The sequence below is a fragment of the Bombus huntii genome, chromosome 17, assembly GCF_024542735.1.
Source record: "Bombus huntii isolate Logan2020A chromosome 17, iyBomHunt1.1, whole genome shotgun sequence".
Taxonomy (NCBI): Eukaryota; Metazoa; Arthropoda; class Insecta; order Hymenoptera; family Apidae; genus Bombus; species Bombus huntii.
In genome coordinates, this window is record NC_066254.1 from 504,843 (window position 1) to 523,850 (window position 19,008).

At 37.7% G+C, this 19,008-nt stretch overlaps 2 protein-coding genes across 10 annotated transcripts in view; one reads left to right on the top strand and one right to left on the bottom strand.

Annotated features, from left to right (window-relative positions):
* Positions 1-19,008, top strand: part of LOC126874980 (putative fatty acyl-CoA reductase CG5065) — a 672,215-nt gene that overhangs the window by 265,122 nt on the left and 388,085 nt on the right. Inside the window, exons 1-2 of one of the 9 annotated variants that reach the window (XM_050637558.1) lie at positions 4,825-5,085; positions 5,188-5,272. The exons of 6 other annotated variants lie outside the window; for them this stretch is intronic. In XM_050637558.1, coding sequence (XP_050493515.1) covers positions 4,840-5,085; positions 5,188-5,272 — 331 coding nt within the window. In that variant the 5' untranslated portion in view covers positions 4,825-4,839. Of the gene's footprint in view, positions 1-4,824; positions 5,086-5,187; positions 5,273-19,008 lie in introns of those variants that run through there. 2 more of the 9 variants (XM_050637557.1, XM_050637555.1) reach the window with 2 other exon arrangements.
* LOC126874981 (putative fatty acyl-CoA reductase CG5065) overlaps positions 1-19,008 on the bottom strand; it is a 218,649-nt gene that overhangs the window by 62,544 nt on the left and 137,097 nt on the right. The window lies entirely within an intron of this gene.

Consider the following 19,008-nt stretch of genomic DNA (forward strand, 5'->3'; position numbering starts at 1 on the left):
GTCCTTCAAATAAATAGTTTCGCCGAAAAGGCCTACGTGACCCTGGCTACCAGCGTCCGCGGAACACGTGTGCGGTGGGCCTAGCAAAAGACAAAAGAATGCTACAACGGCCAGAGAGTCAGCTGAGAAGCAGAGTTTGAGTTGAGTGGTTGTGAATCGACGTGCGACGATATTATAATCGGTCCTCTTGTTCTTGAATATCGCTTATTTAAACTACACTAAACTCTATTTATATTCCTTTTGTTATTGAATATCGCTTATTAAACTACATTAAACTTTAAATCTACCATCATTACTTGTCCTTACTCTAAGAATCCATACGTTACTACATATTTTTGGGGGCCCGAGCCGGGATTTAGCGTGCCAAGTGACAAGTGAAGAGTTCAAGTGACTGTATTCGTGAAAGTGATATCTGAAAACAATGGCTGACTACGATACAGGAGAAGCAGTATTGACCGACGAGCAGGTGGCTCAGATGCGAACATCTGAACTAAAAGACGAACTGAGAAGACGACGGCTGAGACTAGCGGGCAGAAAACGCGAGCTGGTAGAACGATTGCTTGCTGCGTTACACGTAGAACGGGAATACGGTGCGCGAGAAGACGATCTAGAGGATAATAATGACGACGATTCAGAAGAAGAAGAAGAAGAAGAAGAAGAAGAAGAAGAAGAGGAAGAGGAAGAGGAGGAGGAGGAAGAGGAGGAGGAAGAGGAGGAGGAGGAGGAAGAGGAGGAGGAGGAGGAAGAGGAGGAGGAGGAGGAAGAGGAGGAGGAGGAGGAAGAGGAAGAGGAAGAGGAAGAAGAAGAAGAAGAAGAACGACGATGGGATTAGCGTGGTTGGGGACCGTTTGGACGCTAACGGCCCAGGAAATCGCAATCTAAATAGTCAAGACGACGGAGTTCGCGTAACTCCAGTGATAAGACGATCGTGGCAAGGCGAGTCTAGGTGCACGGTGTTAACGTTCAGGGACGTAGAGGGCTCGCTAGAGAAATTCAGCGGGGACGATCTGCCGAGTGTAAGTCGGTGGATCGAGAACTTCGAAGAAATGGCAAAAGTGTGCGGTTGGTCAGACATGCACATGGTAGTTTTCGCGAAGAAACTGCTCACAAGCTCCGCTAAATCTTTCGTGCGATGTGAACGAGGCACGATGTCCTGGGTAAAGCTAAGAAAGGCACTAAAAGACGAGTTTGAAGATGCAGCAAGCGACCGAAAGATACACCAGGAGTTGGCGAATAGAACGAAGAGACCAGACGAGAGTCTGCAACAATACATGAATAGTGTGCGTGAGATTGCGGGACAAGGAAGAGTCGATATACCGTCGCAAATCAGCTATATCATTCAAGGCATTCCCGACGAGGTCGCAAACAAGGCTGTGTTGTATGGAGCTAAGAACATGAAACAGCTGAAAGAATGCTTGAAGCAGTATAAAGAGATGAAGATGGATACGAAGGCGGAAACAAAATTTCGGGAACGCAAGGACGATATGGGAAGACGATCGGAAGTGCGAGATCAGTCGGGGCAAAGAGTTAATGACAAAAGCTGTTTCAATTGTGTCCGGAGAAAGAAAAAGGACCCGAGAAGAAGCGAGACGTCGGGATAACCGCAAAAATAGTTCTGAAAAGCGACAAACCCGTAGCACGAAGACCGCGAAGACAGGCGCCGTCGAAAAGAAAGGAAATAGAAGATTTGATGGAAGCGTGGACAAACGAGGGCGTCATCGAACGATCAGACTCGGAGTATGCAAGTCCGATAGTGGTAGTCCGAAAGAAAGATGGCTCCATCAGGGTCTGCGTCGATTTTCGTGAGTTTAACGAACTCATTGAGTGTCCACATTTTCCGTTGTCTTTAATTGAAGACATTTTAGATGCGTTGCAGGGCGCTCAGCTTTTTACGACGATAGATCTAAAAAATGGGTTTTTCCACGTAAATCTAGACAAAGATAGCCAGAAGTATACTTCTTTTGTTACGCCAACGGGGCAATACGAATTTCTGAAGTTGCCGTTCGGTCTGAAAATTTCCCCTATTGTCTTCCAAAAGTATATATCGAAGATTTACAAAGAACTGATGGATAAGGGTATTGTCATCGTGTACATGGACGATATCATTATCCTTGCAAAGAATTTAGAGGAGGCATGGGAACGCTTGCAGATGGTCGTAGAATTAACTAGGTCGTGACAATGACGCATCCGAGGACAGCGAGAATGAACACAACATCTGAGGGCAGAAGTTACTGCATGATGGCCGAGTGTAGTATCGGGGAGAAGGGCCTAAGAAACATCGAGTTAACTATAGACAATGTCGCGAGAGCCGAAGTGCTGTTGGCTCCATCAATACGTTATCGGTCCTTCAAATAAATAGTTTCGCCGAAAAGGCCTACGTGACCCTGGCTACCAGCGTCCGCGGAACACGTGTGCGGTGGGCCTAGCAAAAGACAAAAGAATGCTACAACGGCCAGAGAGTCAGTTCAGAAGCAGAGTGTGAGTCGAGCGGACACAGAGTGTGAGTCGACGTGCGACGATATTATAATCGGTCCTTTTGTTCTTGAATATCGCTTATTTAAACTACACTAAACTCTATTTATAATCCTTTTGTTATTGAATATCGCTTATTAAACTACATTAAACTTTAAATCTACCATCATTACTTGTCCTTACTCTAAGAATCTATACGTTACTACATTCATTACTACAAAAAACTTGTCAAATAAAAAATTGTAAATGTTACAAAATTACGAAAATGTGTTCATGATGCGGGAAATATATATGCGGCAAATGTACATTCGATAATAAGATAATTTGTACAAAATGCAGCGAGGTTGAAGAAGATATATCTCTACATAAATAAAAGTGTAATTTTATTTATGTCTAGAATTGAAATTAAACAAAAGCAAATTTGGACGAAGGTTTCTGAAAGTTCATCATTTTATATACATTGAGTTATAAATTAACCATTATCTAAACGAAATCATAAAAACTGTTATTTCTTTAATCACCGGTCATTTTGACCCGATAAGGTAGGAAGAGATGTACACGAAGTGTCGGTAGATTTAGTGTGAAAGGTATCAATCTTGATGTGTATTTGAATAAATGAAATTTCATATGAAAGTGATTGCTTCATTAACCGTACAGTTTCGTCATGTTCGAAGAGATATTTTGACACAGCATCTAAATAATTGACAAGTATATTCATGAATAAAGTGATAAATAAAATAAGGAAAATGTATTTTATCACGATGAACGTTATTTTACTTGAACTTAGTAATATAATTGGGTAATACATATCTCTCCATTATTATTTCATGGCATCTTTTATACATATGTAATCAATGTTACATTAGTATACTTCATTTCATCTGCGCATGTTTCACTTTATTTTACTAAATACAAAGGATCTTATCATTTACAATGTTACACGACTAAAATATATCTTGCATGGTTGACGTAGTTACCGCTGAGGATATTTTGTACTTTCATAAACACGAAAGATGTAGGAAATGAATTAGTTAACCGTCTCCTTAACGCATACCACTATCCAGTTTCAGTAGTAGGGCGGGCTTAATAATAATATAAGAATCTAGAGGAGCGACACATCGATACAGTACTGTGGAAGACGTATAGGTATTTACTATCGTGAAGTGTACTTTTGATCGATCTTTGGTAAACAATACGCAGTGGAAATATTATCAGGTAACAGACGATTCCTTGTTATTTCGTATTGAATTGTGTCTTTCATTAATATCATTATTATCAATTTTATTATTATAAATATGATATATATCAAAAATATCATTCGGGTCTTTAATTATTACAATAGTTTAAATGAAGTTTTTGAATACTCAAATGTTTTGTATTTTACATTTTACGCAGTGAAATCGTTCACTATTTTGATTTTTCAATAATTTACAACCAGTCAATAGACGTAATCGGAACATTCGCCTTTACGAGATAGTTGCCCGAGATATCGGATAATTTTTGTCAAAAATTGAGTTTAGGAACGGATTTTCGTAAGTTATTGTTAGGACCTGCTTGGACTCTCGCGTTTATGAAAATTGAGAATACGCTGCGCGGTAACAACATTAACCATGCGAGGTATTTTAGGCGTTTTACATTTTAACTGGTAAGATCCCTTGTTTTTAATAAATAAACTGAAATGTACGCAAATGAACTGAAGTATACATACATAAAATTGATAACATTTAAAAGAAACGATGAAATGGTAGTAGAGAGAGCACGTAATTACGCAACTATTTTATTACATTTAAGCAAAATACCTTACATGGTGATAAAATATATTTCTCTTGTTATATTAATCACATTCTTTATGATTAAACTTTTTAATTATTGAGATGCTGCGCCAAAATATCTCTTCGAATATCAATATAAACATCGTTTCATAGATATTTGTGAGTTAAAAGGGCTTTATGTTCAGTATTTTTAGAAAATTGTTGTTAGTTGATTATATTAATTTTCTTCACTTTTATACTATATATAAATGTGCGTGTACAATACTCAACGTATGAAATCTTTGTAACACTATTGTTTGTGCTATAAAAAGCTCGGTATTGTAAAGATCAAGTCGAAAACAAATAATGCAACGTAACATACATAAGCATGATGATATAAATTTTTTTTACATATATTATACATGAAAATTATAATCATTTATGCAAGGCGAAATAATTGTTGAATTGCGTATATTTCTTTAGAAGGTAATATATATGAAAAGATCTCAACTGTAACCAATATGGTATATTATTTAACACATTTATCCACTTACTGTTTGTCGGGAATGGCAATTTATGGCAACTATTGGAACTGCAAGTGTTAAGATCTTGAAACATGGATACAATCAATCGAGAAAAAAATGAAAATGGGACAAACGAAGGACTGAATAAGACGAATTCGCTCGAGGAATTCTACGCCGGTTGTGGGATCCTTGTGACTGGAGCAACCGGTTTCGTTGGAAAAGGTCTCCTCGAAAAACTGATCCGCATGTGTCCACGCATCGCTGCCATTTTTATACTAATTCGTCCAAAAACTAACGAAACGATAGAACAACGATTTAAGAAGCTCATAGATGATCCGGTTCGTAAATATATATTTGTTCCTTTCAATATTTAACGCAGTCAGGAGCCAAATTGATTAACTTTCTTTTCTGGAATTGACTTGCTAATTTTTCGTCTTTAGATTTACGATGCCATCAAAGCAAAACGCCCTTCAGCTTTGAACAAGGTTTATCCCGTGAAAGGTGACGTGAGTCTGCCAGATTTAGGTCTTTCGCGAGAACATAGAAATCTGTTGTTTGAGGAAGTAAATATAGTGTTTCACGCCGCGGCCACTGTGAGATTCAACGAGCCATTACACGTGGCTGTTAATGTGAATACGAAAGGTACAGCTCGTATCATCGAACTTTGGAACGAACTAAAGCATCCAATTAGCTTCGTCCATGTCAGCACAGCTTTTAGCAATGCGAATCTACATGAGATTGGGGAAAAAGTTTACACGTAAGAATAAGTTATACGCAAACGATGTTCCATGATTTATGAATATTATATTCATAATTATAGCGTGAAGGATATGTTCACTTATTATCGACTTTGCAGTACGACCTTGAAACCTTCAGAGGTGATGGATATGTGCGAACAATTCGACAAAAATTCGATAAACCTAATGGAAAAAGAGATTTTAAAAACTTATCCAAACACATACGCATTCAGTAAGAATTTAGCAGAGCAGATTCTAGCAAGCAAGTGCAAAGATCTGCCAGTTGCGATAGTTCGGCCAAGCATAATTGGCCCCTCTTTGGAAGAACCATGTCCTGGTTGGATAGAGAATATTTCTGCATTAACAAGTATTTTCATAGATATTTTCCGATAGTAATTTTTCAATACTCTTTACATTTCCTAAAATTGGAGTTAATCGATTTGTTTGTGAGAGGATAAATGAGAGGCTCTCCACTAGATCATCATTATTAAAGTTCAAATTTGTTGTTGCTCACAATTACGGGAATTTTTACCAATCTATTTAGCGGTACATTTCTGGCAATCAAAAATCACAAATAATTTCTAAGCCAACTTAATGTTACCAGGTACCTTTGTGCTAATTGGCAGAGGATGTGCAACAGCGATACGAGGTATGAGAGAGGTCAGATTGGATCTAGTGCCTGTCGATTTCGTAATCGACATGATAATATGTACAGCATGGCATGTCACGTTACATCGTGATCATGAAGTTAAAGTATACAACTGCACGAGTAACGCATGCCCTTTTAAGTAATATTTCTTACAAATATTTTTCAACTAATGTTATTCGATTGCTAGAGTATTCCAAAAGTTTCAGATTATTTAAGTAACGTGGACAATAGAAGAACAAACAAACAGAGAAGATCTCAATATGTCATTAGTTTAGAAAAATAGCGAAACAATATAATATTTATGTCATTTCCATAATATTTCCCGTGATACTCGTATGATAATAAACTTTGCTTTAAGTATAATTCTAGTAATTAATAATAATGTTATTGTTTCAATTGACAAGGTGGGGTCAGATGATAGATGCTATACTAAAATGTAGCACAGAAATGCCACTGAACGATACACTATGGTACCCAGATTGTTCACTTATAGCTAATAGGTATATTCATCGCGTTCTGTGTGTAACTCCGCGTGTTTTGCCTGCGGTCGTCATAGATATTTTTTTAAGACTTCGAGGTAGTAAACCAATGTGAGTGTTCCATCGATTGTCAAACAACAAGCCAATCGTTCTGGGATAATCTCTGACTTCATCTATGATAACAATTAAAAATGATATTTCAGAATGATGAAACTTCTGAAAAATGGCAACAAGCTGTTCTCATCGGTAAAATATTTCACCATGCACGAATGGACTTTTCAAAAAGATAACTGTTCCGACCTGGCGAGGAAGGTGAAAATGTTCAACGACAGCGATATGGTCAAACTAGATTTACGGGTTATGAATTGGGAGAAGTATGTTACAATTTACTATATGGGAATTAGGAAATTTATTCTGAAACAAGATTTTAAGTCAACAGCCCGACAACGATTATCAAGGTGTGTATAAAAGTATCTTCATATAAAAAAATAGGAATTAATATAAATACATATATTTTCGGTTATTTCAGGTTGTACTGGATACATCAGATCACCAAAATGTCCGGTATAACGATCTTACTATGGATAATATACCGTATCGTGTACTGACTATTTGAACGTTATGTTTTTCTCGTTCAAGCAAAAACAATATAAATACAATTTTACGAAGATGGGGCTTATAATCCGTTTCATTTTGTCTTTTCACCTGCCCTATTTCTAAATAAATTCATTTGTGACATTGCTTGGGATGGATGCACGTATTTGTATTCACAATCAATCAGTAACTTACACAATTTCTAAACGAAGAGTTTCACGAAATTTCGAAATGCGTTTGCGCGTATTCATTGGCGCACTCCTTTTGTCATTACAAATGTCGAATAACATACGAATGAGAGAAGGCATATTTTAACGGTTTCTATCCTTTTGCAAATCATCATACGGAGGGTTTCTAACCTCGGACGTCTTATTTCATAGAATTTTCCGAAGTCCAGATTTGTCAATTTATCTGAAAAATCATTATATATCTTTTCTATATGCGAAAAACCTGCTTTCCGTACCTCCGTGTCTCTTCTTATCAATGATATCCAACTTCTCACGGGTTCCAAGGGCACACATTTCCTTTCTAATGACCTTGCGGATCATCTCGCGTAAGAAAATGTAAAATTCGAACGCCTGGGGCGACCGCCTGTCCTACTTTACCTTCGCCTGTGGAAGGAGAAATCGTAGATAACGACCATAAATGATGTGTGGTAAACTACTATAGGTTAGATACTAATTTTGATTATTCGAAGAAAAACTAGAGACATAACGTGTTATAATCACGTAAAATCACAGAATATCACAAACTACGAGAATGTCTACAACTTTTACGGTCATGCATGTGCCACGTCATAAACCGTACGGAGCTTTTTGTCTTTCTTTTTTACATAAAGTTTGATATCTCAAAGGTGCTTCGAAAGAGTTTACTGCGTACGATAAACTTCACTTAACTTTCAAGAAAATATTAGTATTGTAATCGTAAAGTGTTAAGGACTATAATTATTCAGCAAAATGAAATAAAATTTACTCTTTGAGGAATAATACAAAAAGAATCGATTTCGGGAAATTGGGAATGGCTTTTATAATCTTACAATTGAAAGAGTAGGGTATTCGTTCGGAGAACTTTGTAGTATTAATAGACTATGCTCAGACGATAAAGGGGTTTTGTCAGATGCGTAACACATGCTTGATGACTCCATTTATGTAGAATCGACGAAAACAAAGATTATGTTATAATGTCGAAAATCCGAACTCCAGGTGATTTGTATTTTGTAGGAATATTTGAACTTTATGAACGTGAATTTTCATGAAAATGGTGTAACATTTTACAACAAAACTTAACGATATCATTCGGTGAGATTTAATTACTTAGTGATAAATTATGTACAGAAACATACACAGTATGTACATATATTGGAATTGGAAGAATTACAAAAGTTTGTAATTACCAATTACAAAAATGAAAAAAAATTATACGTAGTACTAAGAACTAAACAAAGATTAAGCAATTATTTACTATTCAGTAATGCATATTGAACGATTGATGTATAAGCTGAAACTTTCAAGGAACATATTCTCTATATCCTTTATATCTTGTGTCGAGCGGTGGACGTAAACAAGTATACGAGATAAAGAAAGATTTTAAAGGTCAATGTGACTTTATACTACGATCTTGAAATGACCCTCAATCTTTAAACCTGCTGTAACAGCAACAAACATTTCCTTGATCAATGCTGAAGAAGTTCTCAGTTGTTGTAACAAATACTAAATATTCAATGAATAGATACTACAACGATATAAAATCATTATTACAGTTAAATTGATATCGTAAATATGTTATTTATTCTTAATACTTAGGGTGTTCACTGTTTAAACCTTATTCATGTTTTTGATTGAAGTGAACACTTTTGAAGATAACAGCGTCACTGAATTGTACATACATAATATATTATCTATACACGTTATTATATTATACATGCATATTATATTGTGGAATTGCTACCTACTTCGGCTTATATAAATGATGAAAAAGTGTTATTTGTAAATTATTCTTGATACGTTATCTTTTCTGCTCAATAGTTCTTATGAAACAATTAATTGCATATGTTACAATTTTCACACCTTTCATTCCATAAACATACAAACAATATCAATATATGTATTATATTGTGAAATATAGCTACTATTTAATAATTTAGTATTTTTATGTACCTCGTGGTACCCTTTTAATGTGCGTTCTAAAGTAACGTATTTCAACGAAGCTTTTATTGAACGGAATCTAAAATATTTATTCATCGAGAACACCTTTTAAGGAAGTTCCCTTTTAAGGAAGTTCCCAACATTTCTTTCCGTAACAACTCCACAGGAACAGATATTTTCTTAAACGGACATATAAGTACGAACAGAATTTTTTAGGACATGAAAGTTAACTGCTTATTTTCGATCCTGTTCTCTGTAGATATAAAAGCGCAAGGTTACATTTTGCTAACAGAATGACATTTACTTGAATAATGACAAAAATAGTAATACACAAACAAATAAAAAAGATTTATGTAGTTACGAAATGCATTTTCGTTAATAACAGCTTGTAAGTGCAATGATGTAAGTAGATTCGATTTTTACACAACTTTACGAATAAGCTTAAAGCGTCTGAATACAGAAATCAATCTTCTAGCACATGTTGATCCAAAAAGAAGGTACTACCACAAAACAATAATGAAAATTCAAATTCTAATTTAAATACATATAATTCGATAGACACAATATTCACAACATCAGTGTACTATATACTGTTACCTCATTGGATACAACCTCCAGAAGGCGCGATGAACTGCGTCAATGTTGGAAGCTACTTTTCCTTTCTTTTTTTTTTTATACGTGGGGAAATCCTCCTGGAAAGCGGCGGGGTAGTGTCGCACTTTACCGACTAAAACCCTACGGTGGTCCGCTTGACGCTCAACAGGAATGCCCCGGGATCCCTTTCGAATTACTGTCGGAGCTCTCCTGCTTCTTCTGCCATTCTGGGGGATTCGTTCATAGATTAGTTCGGGCATTGGGAGGAATCACCCGTCTCAACGCTATCCTCTAGGCCGTCGTGCAAGTCCGAGGAGATACCAGAACCTCCTCGACGTGTCGCCCCCTATGACCACCTAGGGCGGAGCTGAACCCTACAAGGATGGGATGTTCTCACCCTCTCCCACTCTGTCTGCTCCTTCACGAGCATTACTCCTTCGCAATAGGAGCGGACTGCGAGGAACACTTGTTGCCGCCTTAGCATCGCTTTCACAACTGACGAGGGTTGCGGAACAGGTGCGTGGTGGAGCTAAGAGAAAAGACAAAGGGATGCTAAAGGAGAAAGACGAATTAATAGGCAGTGTTAGCTGAGAAGTCAGAGTGTGAATGGAGACGTCAGAGAGTGGGAATTGCGTTGTCGAAGTAGTGTTGCTAGCATTGTCGAGGGAGTATGATCCGCGTGAGAGAGAGAGCGTTATGGAATTAACGTTAAACGAAGAATGTTATCCCTTATCCTAAGTTGTAGTGACTGTAAATAAATCACGAGAAACTACACTAAACAGGACAGTAATTGATCTTGGCAAAAAGAATTCCTCAAAGAACCAAATCTACGTGATTCTTAGTCGTGTTAAAACGTTAGATGGTCTAGCTACATCTGATTTAGCACTTAACAAATTTCTTAATGAATCGTATGACGAAAAAGTACTTGCAGAAATGCAAAGATTACAAGGACTTGCTTCGCCAAAAAAACAGTTGAAGTCTACTTGCTACGAACAATGTGTCAAAAAACGATCCAAGTATCTTTGAAACGAGGAGTTAGTTATAAAATACACGAGACAAGTCAGCATTGAATGACAAACATATATTTAGAAACGGGCGATATACTCTCCCAATGATAATTTTGTATAACAACCGCCCAATTTCATCACTTCCAGCAACTAGTTTGTAGACAAACGATAGGATAGAACCAAATGAAGCGACGAATAAGACAGGTCATGTGCAATAACGATAAGGATAAGGAAATTGAACAAATTTCACAAGAGAGACCAATCATTAGACTATATCTACAAGATGCAGGATGTTTCATCCCAAAAAATTGATCCAGCACAGATTGATTGATACTCTTATATAAAAATTAGATTTTTGTGGCGCACAGTACTTGACAATAATCATGCGTGAAAAATTCTTTAATGGGATCAACGGAAGACATATGCTACGCGAAGCATCTTAATATCAGTTCCACGATTGCAGAGCAATCACTGCAAAATTAACTAAAAAAGATTATATCACGAGACCAACAGGAGAATATGCTCTATGAGATGCAACAAGAACCATTTTGGTTCATCAAGCCGTTCCATGGAAATCGATAGACATACACGAAATCGGTATATCATTCATCGGTGAAATTAGTGTTTTAAAACAGAACATAGTTTAGAATAAACAAATCGGAAAAGTTTTCTTAATAAGATTAGCGAAAGAATATATCCTACAAGATGCATGAAAAAAAGGAAAGAAAAAGATATACTCATTGAATTAGAAGTACTGTCTCTCGAAGTCGATATAATATAAATAACATTTAATCGGATAAAGGTTTATCCCAATTATAATATTTGTAATTGTTATATTTATATATTATAACTATATTATAATTATATCATGTTGCAGATAAAGGAACATGTTTAATATACTGAATATAAGGTATTTGTTTCACACTTTCTTGTACACTTCTTTTTATATTGGCCTTTACAATGAACTTTCTTTCAAACTTTAAATATAAAATTTTGCTATTGTTTGGTAAATTTATCATTAACGCATAACTGAACAATCTCTCCACGGATACACAAGAAGACATTGGTGTGTTATATCAAAGAAAATATACGTCGAATCAATGGATAATCCTTTAACATATGCAAATCACCACTTTCGCGGAAGAAAATTTTGTGATTTCCAATTCTGTATTAACACGTTCGTCGCCGCGTCGCACATATTCGTGCGACGGGTATACTTCCGTGGGGGCCCCGTTACCAACGTATGGTGACGCTCTTCTTGTTCGAGTTAAGACGTTTGTCGCCCAGCGTGTTTCGGCTACGTTTCCTGCGGGGCCCAAATCCGACCGTGGCTTCCTCAATATTCGAACTCGATGAAATTCTATTTATAATTTTTTTTTTTAATTCACTACTTCGTCATCACTACTCTCCCCACTTCCAAATATATTTTCATACTGCTTACTGAACATTTTGAGGATGAAAAAATCACTGATGTACGTCTCACAAGTATGCGTCAAAGATCTCAGATATCTGCCATGAGATCCCTCGGAATACTCTAGCTGGAAAGTTTATCGCTTTCTCCATTTCAGAACTAAATATACTTGTCGGAGATGAAAGAACATCGGGATTTCCCGTCTGGAATGTTGGGAAAACCTCCAATACCCTAGTCCAGACTTTTACTATAGCTACACTTAAGTAATAAAAATAAGAAATAGTTTTAATGTTCCAATCTGGCTTTACGACGATGGGTTCGGACTCGAAGTGACATAGCGGATCACTGGACGTAGCCACGGTAGGATTTGGGCCCCGCAGGAAACATACCCGAAATACGCTGGGCGACGAACGTGTTAATAGAAACTCAATTATAGGTTTTAGATTGTGATGATCTAAAATCGAAAAAGTCATCATCTGTGCTATCAATATCGTCTGACGGTGTGTAACGAACATAGAAGGGGGAAGACAAGTTGCGCAAAAAATTACTACTACATACGTTATCGCAATAATAATAAGAAAATCGTATCTGTACATACAGAGAAGATTAAAAAGGAAACACCCAACAGATCTCACAAAGGACATAACCTAACAAACACGATGATGGTACCCCGCTGGGGGTAGCCAACCACATGTTATATTAGTATACCGCTATAATATTTTACCAAATGTCCTACTGGACAAATTGTAAAATCCAAATAAATAAATAAAAAGAAATCTATACTTACATGTCAGCAACAACCGTTTTAAGTTCTGCATATAATTCTGGATGGTGACTCGTTTCGATGTAATTCAGCCATCGCGATTTGAATTGTGAAAGCGAGAACGCTGTAACTGCAGTTTGCTTACCCCCTGTATTTTCGACCGATCGCGGGGAGACGTAATCGCGAGGAGAGACGTCAACGGGAGTCGTAAATTCCCGTTACGATTATAACAATCGACACCACGAATTGATCGATCCCCTGATTTCCGTTGAGATAATAGGGGTGATTGAGTTTGTATAACACTGTGATTCACAGAATTATAAATTATATATTTCCAACACTTAAATTACACTGTTGGGTAGGTATAAATCGTAGATAACAACTTGTCGCATGAAGGTAAGATAGATACGCACAATAGAGCAAGGCTCTTATAGTTAAATTTAGTATGTTAGTGGACGTAGCACTGTAAGATACTTAATAGAGGAGGTGAATGTTCGACAATACCGAGAGTCGACTTAGATAGTTGACGTGAATTACGCTCCTCTAGCGTTATGCTTAGACTTAGACGTAGGCGTTAGGTTTTGTACTCAGTAGTTGACTTTTCTAGCGGCGTAGAAGAAGTAAGGTAGAGTGACGTTGCTGTGTCGGACGAAAGCTAGCGATGGGTGAGTCTAGCGCACAGGACCATCAGATTTGTTCATGACATTTTTGGTCAGGAAAGTGAGGGCGGTATACATTGCTTCTGACTGGATAAATGTAGATTGGTGGACTAGGAACGGTCATAGCCGCCCTCGATGCAAAGTTGCTAGTGGGAAACATCGTACGTGAGAAAAACTAACTTTCCCGTGTCAAGCTGTAGAAAATAATTTGGCAAAAAGATGGGTCTGAAGGACCTTAGCTAGCAAAGTACTGGGATTTATGATGAGCCCTTAAGACTATTGATGGTACGCAGCAAGGATGAGCGGACATCTGGTGTTCGTCTGGCCCGCAGTGGTAGGCCTGGTCTAGGTAGAGGGTCGCCCGACGTAACACTGAGCACGACAAGCTACAATCTGAATTCCAGAGAAGGAAGTAAAGTTAATCAATTTGGCTCCTGGCAAGCTTAAATATTGAAAGAAGCAAAAATAATATTACGAACAGGATTACCTATGACTAGATTAAAAATACTTCTCAGCTTCGCAATGACTACTGTTTTTCTGAACTTGATATTAACTCTCGACCAATTCTTTATTCAAATGCAAAAGCTGACTGACTCTCGACTGATCTTTACTGGCTGACTTTAACTGACTCTCAACAAAATTTCAACTAATTAACTAACTTATCTGAGTAGCTCTTATCTCTAAGTGGCCACCCTTATTTATACTAAGACTATGGAATAATTGTCACGTGACGGTCACAAGGTTTTGGTACGTAATTACTTCTGCGCATGCTGCAATCTTTGTTTCTGCAGGTGTTCTCCTAGAAATATTAGGGTTTCAGCTGATGTGGCTTTTGTGGAAGCATTATTTAAATTTCCGTTTTTTATTAGTTTTTACTAGTCCGTGCTGCTGCATTCTTCCTGCAGTATTAGTTCCTGCTGATGATAAGTCGCTCTCTGGTTCACGTATACGCGGTTAGCTTGCTGATGTCTGTACTTGATCCTTTGGCGCGTGCTAGTTGTTTATCGCTGTTGATGTTGTGTGACAAGGTCGTAGCATCTCATCACCCATTATCTGCTTATTATACAGTGTATTGTGGTGGGGATAGCGCGTGTGTCACTTAAGAGACACAAGAAATCGCGAAATTAACAGATCACCGATGATCTCCACGTGTCGCAGTTCGAACGTTTCATAAGTAAGGTAAAAACTTTGAGCTTTAGATATGGTAGTAAAATTTATTGTACGAATCCAACAGAGTGACGGTTCAGAGTGTTATAACAAAAAAGATGTCGAGTGCTGATTTTGGAGGGTTCGTATATGTTACGCAACGAGGCGTACCATAGACCGCACTACATTGTCGCAGACAAATCGTCTTATATGACCGACGAAAAAATATACAATGTAGCGACAAGCGCATAGTTGTCATCAAGATTGATTTTTGAGTTAAAGATCTCAGTTTATCGCGGGTTTTTATTAATATTTGCGGAACGTTACGACCCTTTTTTCTCTGTGTTTCCTATATCTCGGAAACTAAAGCCGAGCGATGTATTTATAAGAATATGTTTTTCATGATAAGTTATACAACATATTTAAAATTTATCGAAATCGAATGCTTAGCCTCGTTTACGCATAATTACCTTTGATGTATGTATTATGTAACAAAATCAGAATTTAATTTCATTGCAAGAAAATTGTTGATTTAGTACAGATGTCTTGAAAGAATATTACGAAACTTCTACATTATAAATGTTATATTACGTCTAACGTCATTTACATGATATATGGATGTGCATGTTAATGATGTATATATGCATATAAGTCTTTTTATCACTAACATTTAGATGTTAATGAGAAAATGATACATAAAGATGCCTGGAACTGAATAATTTATCCTTTATTTGCGAATACATTTTACATCGTTTGTAACAAGTGAACTAATTAAAGCAAAAATTGTAAGGTCTAGCAACTCGTCGTTCGCGACCCCTATGTTACTCGTGAAAAAGAAGGACGGCTCAGATAGATCGTGTGTAGATTTCCGAGCGCTAAATAAAAATACGGTTGCAGTTCGGTATCCCTTACCCCTATTGCTGATCAAATCTCGAGATTACAAAACGCGAGGTACTTTATTAACCTGGACATGGCCAGCGGATTTCACCAGAATTCCCATTCATCCTAATTCGACAGAGTATACCGCGTTTGTTACCCCCAATGGTCAATACGAATACATGACAATGCCGCTTGGATTGAAGAATGCACCATCCGTCTTTCAGAGAGCCATTTTCAAAGCCCTAGGCGACCTTGCGTATTCATACGTTATTGTTTATTTGGATGACGACCTAATTATTGCCGACTCGATAGATCAGGCGTTAGAAAGATTAAACACCGTCTTAGATACCCTCGTAAACGCCGGATTTTCTTTCAATTTCTCTAAATGCTCCTTCTTGAAGACATCAGTACTTTATCTGGGTTATGTGATTCATAACGGAGAAGTCCGTCCACACCCAGGTAAAATACAAGCCTCGAGCTCCTTACCCGCACCGATGACCGTCACACAGCTTCGGCAATTCATTGATCTTGCTTCTTATTTCCGAAAATTCGTTCCTAAATTCTCATAAGTAATGAATTCACTTCCGGTAACAAAAAAAAATAAATTGGACGGAAAAACACGAAAAGATAAGGAAAAAAGCAATTTCTATTCTAACCGATGTGCCGGTGTTAATGATATTTGACCCTAAATATCCTATAGAATTACATACTGATGCTAGTTTGGATGGATATGGCGCTATTGTAATGCAAAAAGTTGAAGGTAAAAAAAAAAAAAACAGAGTAGTAGAATATTATAGTAAAAGAACTAGCTCTGCGGAATCTAGGAATCATTCATATAAACCAGAGACGTTAGCAGTCGTCAAACGCTGTTAAACATTTTCGCCACTATTTACATGGACGAGAATTTCTTGTTGTTACTGATTGTAATTCCTTGAAGGCATCTAGTAATAAGGTAAATTTAAATGACAGGGTTTACAGGTGGTGGGCTTACCTACAAACTTTTACTTTTGACATTATGTATCGAGGAGGTAAACGAAAGGTCCATGTAGATTACTTTTTACGAAACCCCGTAGACTTGGATCACCGTACGATCAGCAAAGTTACAGAGAAAGAAAAGAATCTGGTTGAAATCTCCGACGATTGGTTACTAGCGGAACAACGTCGCGACCCACAAATTGCCGAGATCGTCAATGTAATTGCAAAACGAGGAGCTCGCGGAGGACATCGCGAATACGTATGAATTACGATCCGGTACACTCCATCGTAAAATACAGAGAAAAGGCAGAACTCTCTGCTTGCCTATTGTCCCAAGAGGTTTTAGGTGGTCCGTCATTAACCATGTGCATCAGTCAATTATGCACTTAGGTTGGGATAAAACGCTTGAGAAACTGTACGAGTATTACTATTTTGAAGGGATGGCGAAATATGTTCGTAAATTCGTAGAGAACTGTCATGCTTGTCGAGTTTCGAAGGCTGATTCAGGTAAAACACAAGCTGAACTACATCCTATACCTAAGACCAGCATACCGTGGCATACAGTTCACGTGGACATAACGGGCAAACCAAGCGGTAAAAGTGGTTCGAAAGAATATGTCATTGTTTTGGTCGACGTCTTCACTAAATTCGCATATCTGCATCATACTCGTAAAATCGATTCTCTTAGTGCCGTTAGAGCACTTAAGTATGCTATATTTTTATTCGGCAGTCCTTGCCGGATAATAGCGGATCAAGAGAGGTGTTCTACGGGTAACGAATTCCAAGATTTCTGTCAAGGTAAACACTAAACTCCACTTAATCTCAACCGCTGCGAGTAGGGCCAACGGACAGGTAGAACGTATTATGGGTACGTTGAAAATTATGTTCACAATCATAGAAACGAACGGGCGATCGTGGCATACGCGATAGGCAAAATACAGTTGGCTTTGAATTGCACCACCAACCGCGTGACTAAATCGAGTCCATTGGAACTATTAATTGGTAGGACAGCAAAGACCTTATGACAGCAAACCGTAAAACAGCAGGCAATAGAGAATATAGAAATTAGTGTCAGGTACGATAAAGGTGGATTCGACAAAATCAAACCTAAAGTTGTTAGGTTTAATCTCGGTGACTTTATATTACGCAAAAACGAGGAAGGTAACCAAACGAGGTTAGATCCGAAATTCAGGAGTCCATTCGAGATAGCAGAGATTTTGGAAGGAGATTGATATACTTTAAAAACCTTAGACGGCAAACGATCGTATAAGGAGAGACATGACAGACTGAGAAAAATGCCAGAAAGTTGCGCCCCTGCTGAGTTGGACGTCTGCGGTGATGACAACGATGGTGATAATAACGATGCAAGTGCACTGACCTCAGAGGATCATTATCACCACGTTGTGGTCGTAGTATATACCCACTGTGATGTTTCATACGTCTGTAATATATCCACAGTACCCAACGTAGCAATCCAACCAACCAACTGATCCAACCAAACCAAATGACCCAACCAACTGAGATTCATCAGTGTACGAAATCGAAAATGATCTGTCGTGTCATTACGATCTGACTGGTAGCTCACAGAACGTAACTAGCACTTTGAATACAAATTATAACGCTACAAATTCCTGTTCTCTTTTATTTTTTTGTTGTCAAACCTCCGAACGAAATTTCGTTATCGCACGGGACCCTTGACTTACTTGGACATATAGTTAAATCGTAAATAATGTCAGTTGCATCGAATCTAATGTAAGAAAGCACGATATTTTAGTTACACACTAGGACGTGTGATAGTCAGGATGGCCGTGTTGGAGATGAGAGAACACCAGAGCCTTTGGAATTTTGGATAATCCCGCAACATTGTAACCTACAGTTTATTATAGCTGTAATTGAACAATTGTAGTTATTCAATCCGATTGTAATTGTTCGAGAGTTGTGATAATGAGCTTGGGCTCGAGGCGACAGTCAGTCGCCGAACCTAGCCGCGGTCACGGGATGAACGCTTTGTCTAACAAAGGCATAGAATAATTCTATAGCTCTCCTTAAAAAAGCTTTTCTCGACGAATCCGATGATCTCCTGTCCTTAGACACACCTTATTATAGTTTTCCTCTGTGGCATCATCGGGAAGGGGAAAGTCATTCTCTCTCGCGATCTCTTCGACGAAAAGAGTAACCTCTTACGACCAGTGAATATTTCGCGTCCGACTTAGATTTTGTGAGC